Consider the following 15,783-nt stretch of genomic DNA (forward strand, 5'->3'; position numbering starts at 1 on the left):
GCAGTGAAACAGTGGGGCTTCTGCTCATTTCTGAGCCCTCCTGCGAGACCCACACACTTCTGACCTGGGCAGTCAAAGGGATCCAGCAGCAGCACATGGCTGCAGGTTGGGCAGGGATGTCACACCTTCATCTCTTTCATGTCCCCTGTTGCACTGAATCAATAAAAGCTTTACCACTGACAGCAGCACTATGAACATTCTTGGTAATTAAGAGTTTTTCATCCTTTTAAATTCCCCTTTCAATACCTCAAAGTGACAGAGGGAAATTCATGACAGGAAGTACTGTAGCCCATATTCTTTATACTGAAATTACATTTTCAGCCTTGCAAATGCCCCAGTGACCCCAGTGAGGCAGTGGGGTGACCACACCTGGTAAGAATGACCAGTGCTCTGAGAGCTGATCACCAGCAAAGTGTCACCACTCAGTGCTGCACCAACACTCCCATTCCAACCAGAGACAGCCTGGGGATGCTAATCCTTGGATAAATACCCACTGAGCATTTTCAAGGGCTGTAAAAAAAAGAACAATGGTTCATTTCCAGCTAAAGAACCTAGGTGATGCGTGCTCCTGACATCAGCCCTGTGCAGACTTTGGTCTGGTTGCCAACTCAACCAGATCCACTTCCTGCCTGGAGAAAAGCAGGGAGTGAGTGAATCAGGGCTCTCCCACCCCTGCCTGCCCAGGGGAAGTGTCCAGCACTGGCTGCAGTCACAGCTACATGGGCAAACAGCCCTGGCTGCAGCAGGGCTGCACATCAGGTACCTGCAGATCCTGTCCACAGACACCAGAGCAAAGCCTTCCTGTACCTGAGGGATCACTTTGCTGCTGCCATGGATTGTTCTCAAGTAATAAGTGTTATTATCATCAACAAAATACCCAGCTTACCTTTTGTAAACAATGAAGAAGCTGCAAAGAGTTGCTTGATGCACACCCGTGCTTCAGCTTTTGGATTGACAAAGGCATTTAAGCTTCATAGAAGCAGTACAGACACTTCAAAGCAGAAAAACAGTTATTAAAAATTATCTGACAAGAGGTGACACTTCATCTGCATCCACAGTATTTAATTTGTTTGAATAATATAGTTACAGATAAACAGGTTCACTCCATATACAATTACCAATACCTTTGTTTTAATACAGCTCATATTCCAGTACATCAACACTATTTTATTTACAAGGCATTTATGTACATTAACATATTTCTAAAGTCAGTGCATTGTCAATAAGTTTTATACAATAATTTACAAAGTGAATGTAGTTAATAGTTAACTTAATAAATTTACTACTAATTCTTGAATTAATTTAATTTAAAAAATTAATTACAACCAATGTAACAAACACAGAAGATCAAATAACATTAGTAGATTGTGCTACCTGCTTAAATAAAACATTTTAAAGTAAATCAGTTGAAAATCTTTCACTTTTCATGGAGTTTGCGGAGGGAGGAGTAGACAAGTGGGTGTTGAAAAAGCTTCTAACCTAGAAATTCACTAGTCATGTTTGCTTTTCTTTAGGCTCAATGTTCAGACCACTTTAAAGATAAAAGACCATAGAGGATAAGGAGCAACACCTGACAGGTACGACAAGACTCATTTTGGAACAGATCTGCTGTCCCCAAAGAGGCACAACCTCCAAAGGCTGGGAGGGCTCTGCCTGAGCAGACAGCCAGACCAGCTGATATCATTTCTTCAATGGATACACCCCAGATCCTCCTGGAAATTATGAACTGCTGAAGGTTTGGCATTCCTGTCAAACACCCCAAAATGAATCCAAACATTAATCGCAGAGAACCACGTGAGTAACAGTTTTGTTAGTGAAGGTACAAAAATCTAGAGAACTGGGAACATGATGTACAACAAAATTAATAAGCTGTTTAAGCTCAGCTGAAGAACAAAAGGCCAAAAGAGTGAAAAAATTGCATCTTCGTTCAGATATGCAAACAATTTAACACTGAAACTGTTTAAAGAAATGCCAGCTCAAAAAAAAACAACCCTCTTTTTCCCAGTCTCTGCTAAGACTCAGTCACACTTCCCCTCATGCAAGAAGCCCCTTGAATTACAGAGCATGTTGCAAGGGCTTGGAAAGTCTGGTTTAATTGCAGGTATTTGCATAACCCGGTGTAACAAACAAACAAACAAAAAGATAATTTGAAAAGGCAACCAAATTTTGAGAACAAGAAACTGAGTTAGGAAACCAATAAAAAAAAAAATCCTCCATCCATGAATGCTACGACAGCTACCGGACAGCCACAGCTTCTTCCTTTGAAATACACAGTGGATATTCACAGCCATTCACTCCAGAGCCCTTACAACGACAGCAACAAAACCAAACAAACGGTGGCTTTCAATTGAATCAGATGCATTTTCAAAAGTGCAAATTTCAAAAGCAACACCAGTCATGAAACATAAGCTCAAGCATCTCTCCTTCCAAAAGCTGGGAACGTTTTGTGCAATGTGCACATTTTAAGACACCGTGAGTGTAATCACAACTACTCTCTCCAACCTGAAGTTTCTTCTTGAGGCAGCTCAAAAAAGTTTGAGCCAGCACTCTTCAGGCAGAAAAGCCATTCCTGAAACATGTTGATCTGCACAGCCAACACGTGGAAAAAACACAAGTATAATAAACCATTCAAGTGTAGAAATTAATCTCTTCTCAAATGATGATTTGGTTGTGCTCCCAACATACAGAAAGAAAGCAACTGACACACATTAGTGGTGGCAAAACTGGAAACTTCTTTTCCCCATGACAATAATTTGTTTCCATTTGTGCACTTATCCTTCTCTTGCCTTCCCTGTTTTGCCAATAAAATGCAATAAAACTGCAGGAAAAAGGAGGTAGCAATATCATGTTGTCCAAAGACAACACTATAAATTGTTTTTCCCCGTTACCTTAAACCTAACGAGAGCCTCGGGGGGTGTTAGAACAGTTGGTAAACTCTACACTACTCTGTTTAGCTCTTATTTGGATGTTTAATTTAGCTCTTATTTGGTCCTAGTTGGCTTTTCTCAAACCATTGGATTTAAAGGCCAGTGGCAGTCTCAGATGTCCAACATCAGAAACGTTTCGAGCATGTAGTGAGAAAACAGAACAAAACAATACTACTGGATATTAACTGCTTAACCAGGGGCTCTTTTTGTGCTTTCAGCTCACAGGGGCCAATGACAACCACAAGCTGCTCCCTGTCTCAGCCACAGCCTCCCCAGGGGCAGTGCCAGGGTCTCTCCCTCAGCCTGTGGAGCTGGGCTCACTGCAGCACGCAGTACTTCTTGTAGTCGGACTCGAAGTCCTCGTCCATGCTGCTCGTGTCTGCCATCTTCTTGCCATCGATCTTGGGCAGGAACTGGGCATAGTCCACCCCCTGCTGCTCGTAGAACAGAATGTAGGCAGAGTCCGTGTCGATCTCGTCCGGGTGCAACTCCTGACACAGGGAAAACACCCGGGAAAACCCCATGGGATAACTGCTGCACTTCAAACAAACACGCGCTGCTGCCCCAAAAAGTGTATCGTGAACTGGGTGCAGCATAAGGAATCCCATGTTCTGTCTCCCCTCTTTGTTATCTCACTCCATGAATTACTTGGGAACTCTGACAATTTTATAGTGATGAACGCAAATACTTCGAAGTGTCAGAGCTGAGTTATTCACCAATTGAATACAAACTGCTGCCATCATGGAAATGTATTCCTGCCTTTCCATTCTTAGTCATTTTTCCATCTTTGTACAAAATAAGCATCTTCCCTTAACTGTGGGAGCAGCTGATGAACAGATGTTACCTTGGAAAAAACCTCACGTACAATTTTAGCTAATAATTTTAATATTTATCTGGTGCAACTTTGGAGATCCTCCTGATTTCAAACAGCAGCTCTCCACAAATGTTTGAATTGGTGGAAGGTGTCCTTGCCCATGGCAGAGGGATGGAATGGGATGAATTTTAATGTTCCTTCCAACCGTAACTATTCTGTGGTTCTAGAATTTCCGATTCTAAATTTCTTTAGCTCTGGGTAGCCAAGGCAAAAATTATTTGAAATAATTAGAATAACGGTGTGAAATAATGAGGAAAAGAAGTTCTTTACCTTGCAGCTGCTGTCATTGTAGCAGTACCACTTGTTGTTCGGGTTTTTGGCATAAGTGACATAATGACCCCCTCCCATAATTCCTGAATGGCACTGAGGAAAATGAAGAAGAAAAGAAATCCTAGATCAAACATCCAATAAATGATCCTCAAGTTCATTATCTGTGAGACATCATGACAATCTAGACAGCTGGAGCTGACTAACTTTACACACACAAGCACAACAAATCAGCAGACACTTAATTCACACAGTTTCACAGCGCATTCGTGGTGCTGATTTTGCCCTCCTTCCCTACAGATCCCCGCGCTGGCACGAGCCAAACAAAACCATTAGGTTAAAGCAGTGTGCCAGGGAGGCAGCTCTGGCACAGGGGCAGCCACCTACCGAGATTGCATATAGGTTGTAGATGGGGCTGAGCCAGCCGTCGTCTCTTTGGTCGTCGGCGGTGTCGTCCTCGCTGTGGTTCTCGCCCTGCCCGTTGCTGAGCGAGCTCTGCTCCCACAGGTACCCGTTGGCCAGAGCCCCCTCGCTGTCCTGCCCGGGGTACAGCTCGCTCTGGCTGCCCCCCAAAGCCTGTCCTTTAGTCAGAGCATCCCCCTGCTCGTGCTCAGCACCGTTCTCCCTGTTTGCAGCCAGGTTTTCCTTGCTGCTGGACAGTTTGTTTTTCCCCAGCTGCGGCAGCCGCAGGCGCCCTTTGCTTCTCCCCAAAGTCCTCGGGCTGCTGTTGGGGCTGCTGTTTTTACTTGAGGGGCAGCTGGTTCCACTTTTCCTCCCCAAGGATGGAGATGCTAGGACAGAAAGTACAGAGATTACTAAGATGAGTACAAACACAGTCTAGGCTTCTTTTTTAAATTATTTTTTTGAATAACCAAACATAAACCCCCACTGTTTCACTGCAGCTCACAGATAGAAATAAACCCCCATCTTTGTGCACACACATCCATACCCTAAAAACTGAAATTTAATTCTTTTATACAGAAACACATCCCTCAATAATTCAAGCCCACTTACACAAGTAGCAATATCTGTTGTCACTCAACAACTTCTTCAATTTTCTTTCATTTTTTAATGCTAAAGCTTCACTAAGAAATATTTCCAAGTGTAGTGCTTTGGCAAAAAAAACATTAATATTTTGAACATAGCACTTTTCCCCTCCAAACAGCAGCACAGAGTGGAATTTTCCCCAGTCATTCCCTACCTTTGACATTATTGAGGACAGTAGTGTTTAGGGAGGATGGACTCCTGTTCAGTGTGTCCCCTTCTCCTGCTGTGCCAGTGCTCTGCACATCTGCTTTCCTGGTGTCCCCTTGGCCAGGCCGTGCTTCAGGAAGGTTCTCAACCTGCAGGGTGAGCTGCTTCCTTTGGAAATGACTTGGATCCCTTTGTACCAAAAAGGCACTTGGGTCAAAATTTTCTCTGGGAAATTTAACAATTTTCTGGGATTTTATCCAGCGGCCGTTAACGAACTGAAATCTTTTCAGGTGAATGATCTAAGGGGAAAAATGGTAAAGAAAATTATTAAAGGGAGGCAATGATATCCCACTGAGTAATTTCACTGTTCAAAGAGAGCTTTTCCCAAAACATAAACATTTTATTTTATGCTAGTAAAAATCATGCTCTGTGTGACAATTTGGATTTTGGGATTGAGCTGGTAAAATATGAAACTAATATTTTCATGTGGAAATGATGGCAAAGGTTGCTTCAATTCAGTGATCAGCACTGTCTGCTTTGAATAAGCTACCAAATGTGAAAAATAAGAACTGCAGGTGTTCCACAACCAGAGAGGAGATCTTGTCACCATCTGAGCATGAGCTGTGTCAGAGCAGCTGATACTAAACACAAACCACCACCATTTCCTGCAAGGTAGCAGCTAAAAACTTTCAAAAGGACTTGAGGTTTGCTTTATTTGCCTGCAAACTCAGTGCCCCACCTGAGTGTGAACAAAGCAAATGATCTTAATTCAGAGCGAGGTGGATTCAAGTCTTGGCAGATTTGGGAACTTGCTTTGGGCTTGCTGCTGAGGAGGAAAATGACACAAGATCCTACCAAAATAGGGGGAAGTCTCCAAAGATCCAGTTTTTTGGTGGCCAGACAGTGGGTCTTGCACTTGGAGCAGTAGTACATCTCATCCTCCCCCAGCTCCTCCTCGCTGGTGAAGGCTCTCAGACAGCTGTCCAGGTTGATGGGCTCTGCCTGGGCTCGGCGGCTCTGTTCAACACTTTCATGTTCTTCCACAATCTGAAAGGGAGAGAAAACCGTCTCTGTCTTGGAAATGTAACACACACTGCTCAGAGGAGGGCTCTCCTCACAGTATCACACAAATAACTTTGCTGGGTTGTTCAGAATTAAAAAATGAGATGCAGTAAGTTTTAGCAGGAATTTCATTTCAGATATGAAGAGGCAGATAAAAATAATTCACTGTTCTTATACTTGGGGTCTGCTTATAAATTATCCATAAAGCACAACCTTATAGATAAAACTCACAAATTGGAACAGTTATTGCAGATTAACCCAGCTACAGTCTCACCTTCAGATGTGTTTTGTTGGGTTAATGAGGAAAGAGGTTTACTCACAAGCTTAACAGTTTATAGTTACAAAAATTAAGATATTTTGTAATGTATTATGTAATATATTATTATATATCTTGACTAGCTTAAAAGCAATTCACAACAGACAGCAAATGCACTTTAAAAGCTTCCCTTCCACACCATTAGGCCACATAAGAGGTCTAACATCAAGAAATCGATTTATCCAGAATACACCGCCCACGACTGCTGCCTTTGGTTTAACAGAAAAAGGACAAAAGCAGCATCACAGAAATAGAAAAGCTGCAATGGGTGGTGTCTCAGAGGTGCTACCAAAGAACAAAGGGTTTCTGTTGGGGCTTTACCCGTTCCTGCGAGGTCTGGTAGCGCAGGTGCAGCGCGGTGGGGTCCCAGTCCACAGCAATGTAGGCATTGCCCACACACGCCCTGTCCTCCGTGCACTCAATCTTACAGCCACGGCAGAACCTGAATCAGAGAGGTTGGGTGGGCTCAGTGCAGTGTCCAATCACTTCTGCATTCCTCCAGTCCTGCCCCCTTGTTTTGGATCCTCTGCACCCTCCAAGCCCCAGGCCTCGCCTTCAGTGTGAGCATTGTTATGCAGCAATGCTCAGGGTTATTTGTGCTTTTAATGCAAAACTTTACCAGAGTGAGAGATGGAAGCAGCTGGGTGAGCTGCTCGACCATCTGCCTGCACATGATCCAGTGGAAGCTGTCCCTTCCAATGGAAGGAGGTTGAAGTGGGATGATCTTTAATGTCCTTTCCATTCCATTATGCTCCCGTGGTGACCAAACCCAGCTACAAGCCCAACAACTCCACTGCTCTGTCTCTACAAGCCATTTTCACCATGATAACTATTTCTAAGAGCTATAAAACACATCTTTAAAAATTAGTTTGTGGCCTGAATATCTTCCAGCAAGGGTCTGGAATTTTCATTAGCAAGTCTTAGTTTATGGGAAATTCCAAACATCCTTCTAGGGTGAATTTCTTATTCACTTATTCATTTCAGATCTTACCCTTCAAATGGCAAGGAACTCACAAGGGGTAGATGAATTACATCTAAAAATTTGGGTTTGTGTGAATCCCCCCAAACCATGCAAGTCTGTGGACATACAAGGCTGCACACAGACACAGCATATTGTAAGGAGTTAACAGGTTTTGGATAATCTCATTTCTGTCTCCTAATTTAAAGTTTCTGTGGCAGCAGAAATTTCTGCTCTGCAAGTCATAAAAGCTGCAGTGCAAGTCTGCCTGGAGAGAGTTCTGGTGAAATTACATTCCAGATTCTTATTGTTTGATATTACCTCTGAAGTCTGAAATGTATCACAGACCCATTACCATAAATTACCTTTCTGCTGGAGTGGTTCCCTGCTCTAAATGGAAAAAAAGAACAATTTACCTGTACCATGGACACCAAGCACAAGAATTTCCATCCTTCTGAACTACCCTGAGGGTGAAGGGGTACTGATACCCCATGCTGTCATCACTGAAACAGAGAAGAACACAACATCAAACAGAAGCACTCTCACTGCAATTACCTCCCTTCACTGGGCTTGTTATGATTACTTAAAGAAAACCCTCAAAATGATAATTTTGGTTACAATTTACTATTAAAAGCTGCCTTTCCATGGTTTAAATTCATCAGATATAAATAATTATCAACCACTGGATAAGAACGAAGCCAACATTTAAGTGCAGCTACATTTAACTGTACTAAAAAGAATTTAATTTTAATTAAGGCCATTATTATGAAAAACCAAATGAACACAATTTTAAATCTTGCAAGCAAGGGTAAGGCAATGAATTCTAACTCAGATCCAAGGCTGAGGTGCCCAACTCACCAGTCCTGTGCATGGTTACTGGCTTCCTGAGGAGGGAGGGGGCTGGCCAGCCTGGACACCTGGATCCACACAGCATCATAGAGGTCCCTTTTCCGTGTGTGAACTGTGCAGGGAACAATCAATGGCATTCCAAAGAGACTGGGCCGATTCTTCTGAGATGAGAGAAAATACAGCTCTGTCCTCATCTGTGGAAGCAAAAGGAGTCAGATGTGAAGGTGCATTAACTCACAGTGCAATAACCACCTGGATTGCTGGCCTTGTGACTTATTTCAGACCTTGGCAATCAAAATTAATCAAGAATTGTATTAAAATAACTCTAATTGTAATATTAAACAATGTAAATTTTGATCACTGACTTGAAAAACATTTATATTTTATGACATGATGGCGAGGTTATCTGACCACATATAAATGTGTATAATTTTCACGTGGACATTCAAAAAAAATCTTTGCTTTTTGAACATTTCTTGCAAGAGCTGCTGAGCATGCAAGGCCCCTGACCATTTTCCTGTGCACTGCAATGATGTAGCCTGTGCAGGGGCTGTCACACAGCGAGGGCACGTGGCCGTTGAGGGTCCAGCTGGGCGGGCTGCGCTCCGTCCCACATGGCACCACAGTGTTTGGCATCCCATTGGGAATGAGGCTTGGCTTGGCAACGTCCCCGTTCATCAGGATGCTGGGGGCTCCGTTGGCTGATGGCCCAGTTGAGGTCTCTGCAAGCAGACAAATAAATTATCAATTATCCACAGCAGCCAGAGCTGATCAGGGGTTTGATCCCTTCCGTTCCGGGTAGATACCGAGCACAACCCACACGTTTCTGTAATCCTCACTTCATGATGAACTTGAGTCCTGAGCTTCTCAACAGAGTGTGGTTGAAATGAGCAGGAAAAGCAGAATTTCTCACCTGTCTGCACAGGGCTGGATGCTGACGTGGGGGAGCCTGGGATGGGGATCTCAAACGCGCACAGGAAGCCGCTCACGGAGAGCCGGACCTTCTGGTTGTCCTGAGGGAAGTTCTTCAGGAGAGAGGGAAAGCTGCTCAGGCACTTGGATACCTTCAGCTGGGACCAAAATGGGTTCTGTTCTTCTGCAAACTGCGTTTATCAGCTCCTCTCTCCCTCCCATCTGCCTCCTTACACCTTGCCAGAAGAATAAAGGAACCCAAGCCCTCTGCAGGAGTTATCAGTGATTCTCCAACCACACCCAGAGCATCTCCTTTCAAGCACTTTCAATCTAAAAAATCCCCCTGGAAATATCCACACACACTGTAAGCCAGTCACTACTTATCATCCTGATGTCTTGACAGTGTTTAAACTCACCCCAGCACCTCAACTTGAGATTTATTACCTCAAGATTAATTTTTCCCCTAAAAATACCATTAGCAATCAATTTTAATCTATTTACAGCAAGCCAAATTACTGTTTAAGAATTAAATAAAAGTTCATTACCTAGAATTATTCAGTATCTAGAGAGATAACTAAGGTGATTTTTTATCATACTTTTAGTTATTTCACAGCTCTTGTAAGCAAAGCTTAAATGTTAAAAATAACAAACAAGCAACAAAAACACCCAGAAGCATGTTGCAGCAATAATTAATATTTTCTCATTTTTACCTTTATATTGGAGCTGTGCACCTCTGCAAGCAGAATCTGCTCTGGTTTGAGGCCACAGAGTTCACTCAGCTGTTTTTTCAAGCCTGTGTACTTCTCATCCATGTTCAATCTCAGCCCATATCGAACAGGAGTGGTGCCATCTAATTTAATTACTTTAAAGGAGAAAAGAAACACCCTGGTCAGCAACCCAGGCAGGTTTTAATGACAGTAATATATTACAGCTCCCCACTTATTGGAAAATATTTTTTCCCCAGCTTCAATGGATGATTTATTTCATTTTCCAAGTCAATTTTTAAGGTCTGCAGGCGATGTCACAATGTCAGAAAATCTCTTGCTGCATAGGCAGTAGGAAATGGTTTCAAAATTTGTTTCACTTTTTTACCATCTTTCCTTTCTCTCCTTTTCCAGCAATCCACTGCTCCTTCAGAGCACAGTCCATGCCACATATTGTATTCTCCCCCCAGCCCCTGTTTCTCCTCTGGGCAGATTTAGGACAACCTCCACAAGAGAGGGAACAGAAGGAAAGTTCTCAAACTCTCCATTTTAAAATGGTTTTGTATTAAATCCTTCAATCAAGACTAAAAATGGGCCATCCTTTTCTGTTTCTAAATGTCTTATCTTGGTTTAACTGTGTTCCAATGAAAATCCTTGCACTCTTATATTAAAATGACTGTATTATTCTAAATAAGTGCTAACACAAACAAAATTTGATGTTTTATAGCTGTTGCACTTATACAGATTTTATTTGAGGAATGGCATGTTTACACCACTCACCTGTAATTTCTAGGTGCATGTAGCTGTCCATTGGCAAAGGCAAGGATAAAAAATTAAAAGGGTCAAACCTAACACTTATATGCCCACAAGTTTTACATTTCACTTGTGACTTCAGCTGCCCATGAAATAAATCTACAACAATGGATCTGTTTCTTCTCAGATGGTTTTCCCAGGCCTGAAATGAAGCACAAAAAATATAATACAAAGTTAGAAACTGGAGACTACTTCCTTGGTCTCCAAGGTTTCACTGGTCTATGGGAGTTCAATTATTTCCACAAAAGTTATTTCATAATTTCTAATAAGTAGGAACTATGTATTTACTGCACAAGTAAAGTTCTCAACACAATAATCAAGGTATGACACCATTTAAAATATTTCTGAGGGGATCATCAAGCATCTTGAAATATTTTGATACTCCCTAATTTTGAGTTGTTCAAAATTGTTGTCAAGTATCATCTCCATAATTTTTTTACAACAATTAAAATGAATGTTCAGCTCAAAGGTAAAATTATCTCTGTAAATCACAGTTCTGACAAGATCCAAAAGGTTCTAGAGTCTCAAAATGTAGCCAAAGGCAGCCTCATCAAAAGTTTCTCAGCTTGGTATTGTAAGGAAAAGAAAAAACACCCAAAAAGCCCCAAAGCCAAAGATTTTAAACCCTACCTCTGCTGCTACCTCCCAGTCTGGCCGTCCATCACTGTCCTTCAGTTCCACATATGGCTTATCATGAACTCTGTTCAAGTCCTCATGGAGCCCATCCAGAAGAAAAGCCAGAAGCTCCTGTGAGTCTTGCTGTTGAAAGCCATTAAATCTTGGAGCATATTTTGCTATTGTCCACTATGGAAAAAAAACAAAAAACCAGCAGAAACTTATTTACTATCATGTAAAAACATGTAAAAATAAATCAAAATACTGTAGATGAGACATGCGCTCAATGAACACAAATTCAATTGCCAAGAGCTGAAGGGAGATCCTTTGCTTTCAGAACAAAAGTTTATTTACAGGTAAATGCATCACTTTTTGTACCTAAAAAGGGCTACAAAAGCCACTTATTATGGTACAACTTGTCCCACACCATGTAACTCCTGTGGCCTTATAAACACATTCCACCAGGTCTGATGAACACTGACTCCTTCTAGAGAAAACTCTTGAGTCTCTAAACAGCTACAATGCAGAGAACACCAGGGAAAAGTGCACTAAATTTCTGCTTTTCCAAGAAATCCTTGTTTTCTACCCCAGAATAACTCACCCTCAGCTTTAAGGGGGCGATGTTCTTCTGGGTGCCACTCCACAGCTCCTGCACCAAATCCCCATAGCACTTGGCCATGTGTCCTTTCATTCCTATGGGATTTGTCCTAGAAATCACAAAGGAATTAATTCAAATGTAACCACAGCTCAAGCCTGGAGATTAAGAAGGAAGCAGAAAAGCTTCCTGCTCCCAGAAACAAGAGGTTGTATTTCCATGCCTCCAACGTAGTATCTGCTGCAGAGCTGGTAACACTGAATTTAAATCACTCCTTCCCACTGAATTTCAGCTTGCAGAAGCAGACAGCCCTGAATAAATGTTCCAGCACCCAAAATGGCACTGCTCTCCCCCAGGAATTACCTGTTCAGCTCGTAGAGATGCCTCCCTGAGATGAAGTAACGGGTCAGGGGCTGCGTGTTGCTGACACACTGGATGCTGGAGTTCATGAAGCATGTGTTCCCCAGGTTGCTCAGGCCTGTAGCACCCTTCTCAGTAGGAACTGAGCAAAAAAAACCCATCATTTTAGCAGTTGTGCAGATGAGAAAATTGAGAATGTTGTAGCAGCATCTTCTCACAGGAAGCAATTTAATGGAACCTGATCCCAGTTATGACACTACACGGATGCTGCAGATAAGTTTAAGATATAAGATATCTGCTCTCTCAACTCTGCTTCACAGAAATGGAGGTGTTTTGTTGATCTGACCCACCACGGACAGCAGTGCAATCCATACAGACTATTTACAGGTAATTATGGTACTGAAAATTCTGCGTTCATTTGTTAAAATCTTAGTTATTCCTTGCTTTAACAAAATCCAAGGAAACAAACAAAAAATCCCACCCTCCCACATTTCCAGCATTTCAGTTAATACAAAGGCCAAGCAAAGCAGCATAAAAGACTTCACCCAGTGTTAACAGGGCTTGTGTTTAAAAGGATTGTTTCAACATTTCAACTGTTTTCTTGGATTTTTCTTCTCATCATAATCCAGTGACTCTGTGAAAGACTCACCTTTGTGTCTGTCTATTTTACTGCTGTTTGCTATAAAAGACATCTCTTCTGGCCAGCTCATGTCTTTGTTTCGAACTAGAAAAGGACAGGAAAAGGGGCTTTTAAAAATTGTTACTTACTCCAGAAAGCTTAACACAGCTGAAGAGGTTTAATTAAAATTTCCTAATATTTAGGATTAGAAATGTGCTTACTTCTAGCTATTATTTTTGCTAGTTTTCATTTCAATGTTTCTAATCATTATTGGAACTCATTCTAACACTGGCATCCCTCCAACCACACCAGTAACATCTTTAGGAAGCAGCATTGGGATTGCTTTTGCTGTTGAATAGCAAATTTTCCAGTGCTTATTCTAATTCTCAATGAAGATCCACCAGGTCTGAACAAATCAGTTCATGAGCCACCACCATTATTTTGCGTTGTTGCAAACCAGCAAAGGATCCAAATGCATTTCAAAACAGGGACAAAATACATGTAACTCTCCTAAATTAGCTTTGCCACCACCTCCTCATAGGTTCCCACTGTAAATCTCTATTTTTAGAAGTATAGTCAATTATACTTTTTATACCTTCTATTACTAAATGCTGCTCATCTTGGATTTTAAGGTATTCCAGTCTGTGATCTTCATCATCCAACAAAGTGAGATAGTTCTGCAGGAGGAGAAAACACATCATAGAATTGGAGTTCTATATGTACAAGGATCTCTGAGGATCCTTTCACCTCCAATGGGAATTAAAGCACAAAAACCTCTGAAAAACAAAGAGCAAAAGTCTTTAACTGTAAAGGATCTTTATGACCACTCTCATTTCTCTGTGCATGTATAGTCAGTAGATCCTGGAGAGGAATAAAAACACATAATAGATAAAAAAGAAATAAAAAAAGGACGGAAAAGGAGCAAGGTTACCTCACTGTTGTAGAGCCAGAGGCGCATGTCCTCCTCCTTTATCCGCAGCCTCTGGGACAGGTACTCGTGGATCTCTTTGATGGTTTGCATCCGACTGAAGCAGCCAGTGTAAGCCAGCACCCTCTTCAAAGGAGCATTTGGGGAAGGGACATTCCCTGGATTCAAGTAAGAGCAGGAAAAGAGAATGGATTCACCCAGAGGTCAGATCAATAATTAGACTCTGAATATACTCTCTGCAAAAAGTGTTATACACTCACAGTGCTTGTGTTTAGGAGTTAGGTGGAAAGGCTGTTGTTACTGACCCTTTGGGATGACAAATTTGCTGTCACAAAGCAGATAAAATACCTCCCCTCCTTAGCAAAACTTATTAGAAAATTGCTTCTCTAAGATTCTCATAGGAAATTAAAAAGTTCAATAGAGTTCTACAAGTTTGCACAATTCTTTTTGTCTCTTAAAGACACATTATGAGAGGCAAAGGGAATTTTCAAAATAAAGAACTTCAAAATTTCATTAGGATTTCTTTTTTGAAAGAATGTTGTAATTAAATATAAGGTACAAAAAACCAGTTTGACTATTTTGTACAAAAAACCAGTTGGACTGTTTTTGGGAGCAGCATGACTTTGCTTCATCTCTTCTGTAGGGATGAATACTGATCTGTGCACATGAAATCAGCCTGGCAGCTCACAGTAAAAGTACTGTTAATAACTAAATTTCTTAAAAACTAAATTCCTCAAAACATTTCGTGAAGACACCTGGGATTTCCACCAAAATTTTTCAACAAGCTCACACTTGCAACAACAAATTAATTGGTCAAGATTGTTGCTCTTTCTAATGGGAGCTCATCTTTAAATAAAAGATTTGCACTAGAGAGGGTACCAACTTTAAAGAGGGGTTTTTTTTTGAGCTTTTTTTGTTTGAAATTCAGAAGTTTCTCATTCCTTACAAATGTGAAAAGCTTTTATTATCCAGCCCAACCCAAACTAGGCAAATGCAATACTTAATAAACTGAGAAGTGACAATTCTATTTTCACTGTTAAAAGATTACAATAAATAAACAGTACAATGTGAAAAGGTGCAGTATTACATTATCACATGCAATTTGACAAGAGAGTAAATGATACCTTATAAATCAGCAAAGCATCAATCTGGCTTCAGTGTACCAAGCAAAGTACTCAGTTTTTTTAAAAGAAAACAACATTTTCTGAGATTAGGGATCAGAGGATTAGTTGTAAGATTACAGCAAGAAAGCACATTTGAGAACTCCACAAGATTAATAACAGATTGGACAATCAAATTAGTGCAGTGCAAAGTAATTCCAAATCAAGATCAAATTTGGCACATGAGAAGATTCTGTTCATTGGAATTTGGGCATTTTAGGATGTCCAACCAAAGCAGTTTCCATTGGATTAGGTCAGGCAGGAAAGCTGAATTTGGGCAGAGGCAGTTTGTGCAGCACAACTCAATGGCACAGGCAGCTGCTGACTACACAGAGGGTTGAGATCCTACCAAAGCAGTGAAAAATTGAGCATCTGCATCAAGGTTTTACCCACATCCTGACACTAGCAAGGCTGAAGGATTGAATTTTCAGCAGTCAGGTGAGCCCATGTCACTGTGGATGCAAATGTGTGTCCAAATGTGAATGCAGGGCTTCCTTCCAGCCTCTTGTGTGAGGCAAACTGGGAACTGGAGACAAATCCTACAACACCACAGCTGAAATGTGAAGCCACAACCTAAAGATTACTCTTGTACAATCTTTTGGTGAGCATTACCACCGCAATTATGACAAA

At 41.4% G+C, this 15,783-nt stretch overlaps 1 protein-coding gene across 5 annotated transcripts in view; it reads right to left on the minus strand.

Moving 5' to 3' along the window:
- Positions 1-1,047: 1,047 nt before the first annotated feature.
- Positions 1,048-15,783, minus strand: part of USP32 (ubiquitin specific peptidase 32) — a 61,743-nt gene continuing 47,007 nt past the window's right edge. For 3 of the 5 annotated variants that reach the window (XM_085557217.1, XM_085557215.1, XM_085557214.1), the window contains exons 17-34: positions 13,997-14,151; positions 13,661-13,742; positions 13,096-13,170; positions 12,450-12,588; positions 12,093-12,198; positions 11,507-11,680; positions 10,844-11,018; positions 10,070-10,221; positions 9,361-9,517; positions 8,958-9,169; positions 8,457-8,641; positions 8,015-8,101; positions 6,962-7,082; positions 6,118-6,309; positions 5,270-5,561; positions 4,456-4,859; positions 4,072-4,164; positions 1,048-3,418 (exon numbers count right to left, since the gene is read on the minus strand). In XM_085557217.1, coding sequence (XP_085413343.1) covers positions 3,245-3,418; positions 4,072-4,164; positions 4,456-4,859; positions 5,270-5,561; positions 6,118-6,309; positions 6,962-7,082; positions 8,015-8,101; positions 8,457-8,641; positions 8,958-9,169; positions 9,361-9,517; positions 10,070-10,221; positions 10,844-11,018; positions 11,507-11,680; positions 12,093-12,198; positions 12,450-12,588; positions 13,096-13,170; positions 13,661-13,742; positions 13,997-14,151 — 2,975 coding nt within the window. In that variant the 3' untranslated portion in view covers positions 1,048-3,244. The remainder of the gene's footprint in view (positions 3,419-4,071; positions 4,165-4,455; positions 4,860-5,269; positions 5,562-6,117; positions 6,310-6,961; positions 7,083-8,014; positions 8,102-8,456; positions 8,642-8,957; positions 9,170-9,360; positions 9,518-10,069; positions 10,222-10,843; positions 11,019-11,506; positions 11,681-12,092; positions 12,199-12,449; positions 12,589-13,095; positions 13,171-13,660; positions 13,743-13,996; positions 14,152-15,783) is intronic. The other 2 variants (XM_077787576.2, XM_077787575.2) reach the window with 1 other exon arrangement.

The sequence above is a fragment of the Lonchura striata genome, chromosome 19 (assembly GCF_050655825.1).
Source record: "Lonchura striata isolate lonStrDom1 chromosome 19, ASM5065582v1, whole genome shotgun sequence".
NCBI classification, from domain to species: domain Eukaryota; kingdom Metazoa; phylum Chordata; class Aves; order Passeriformes; family Estrildidae; genus Lonchura; species Lonchura striata.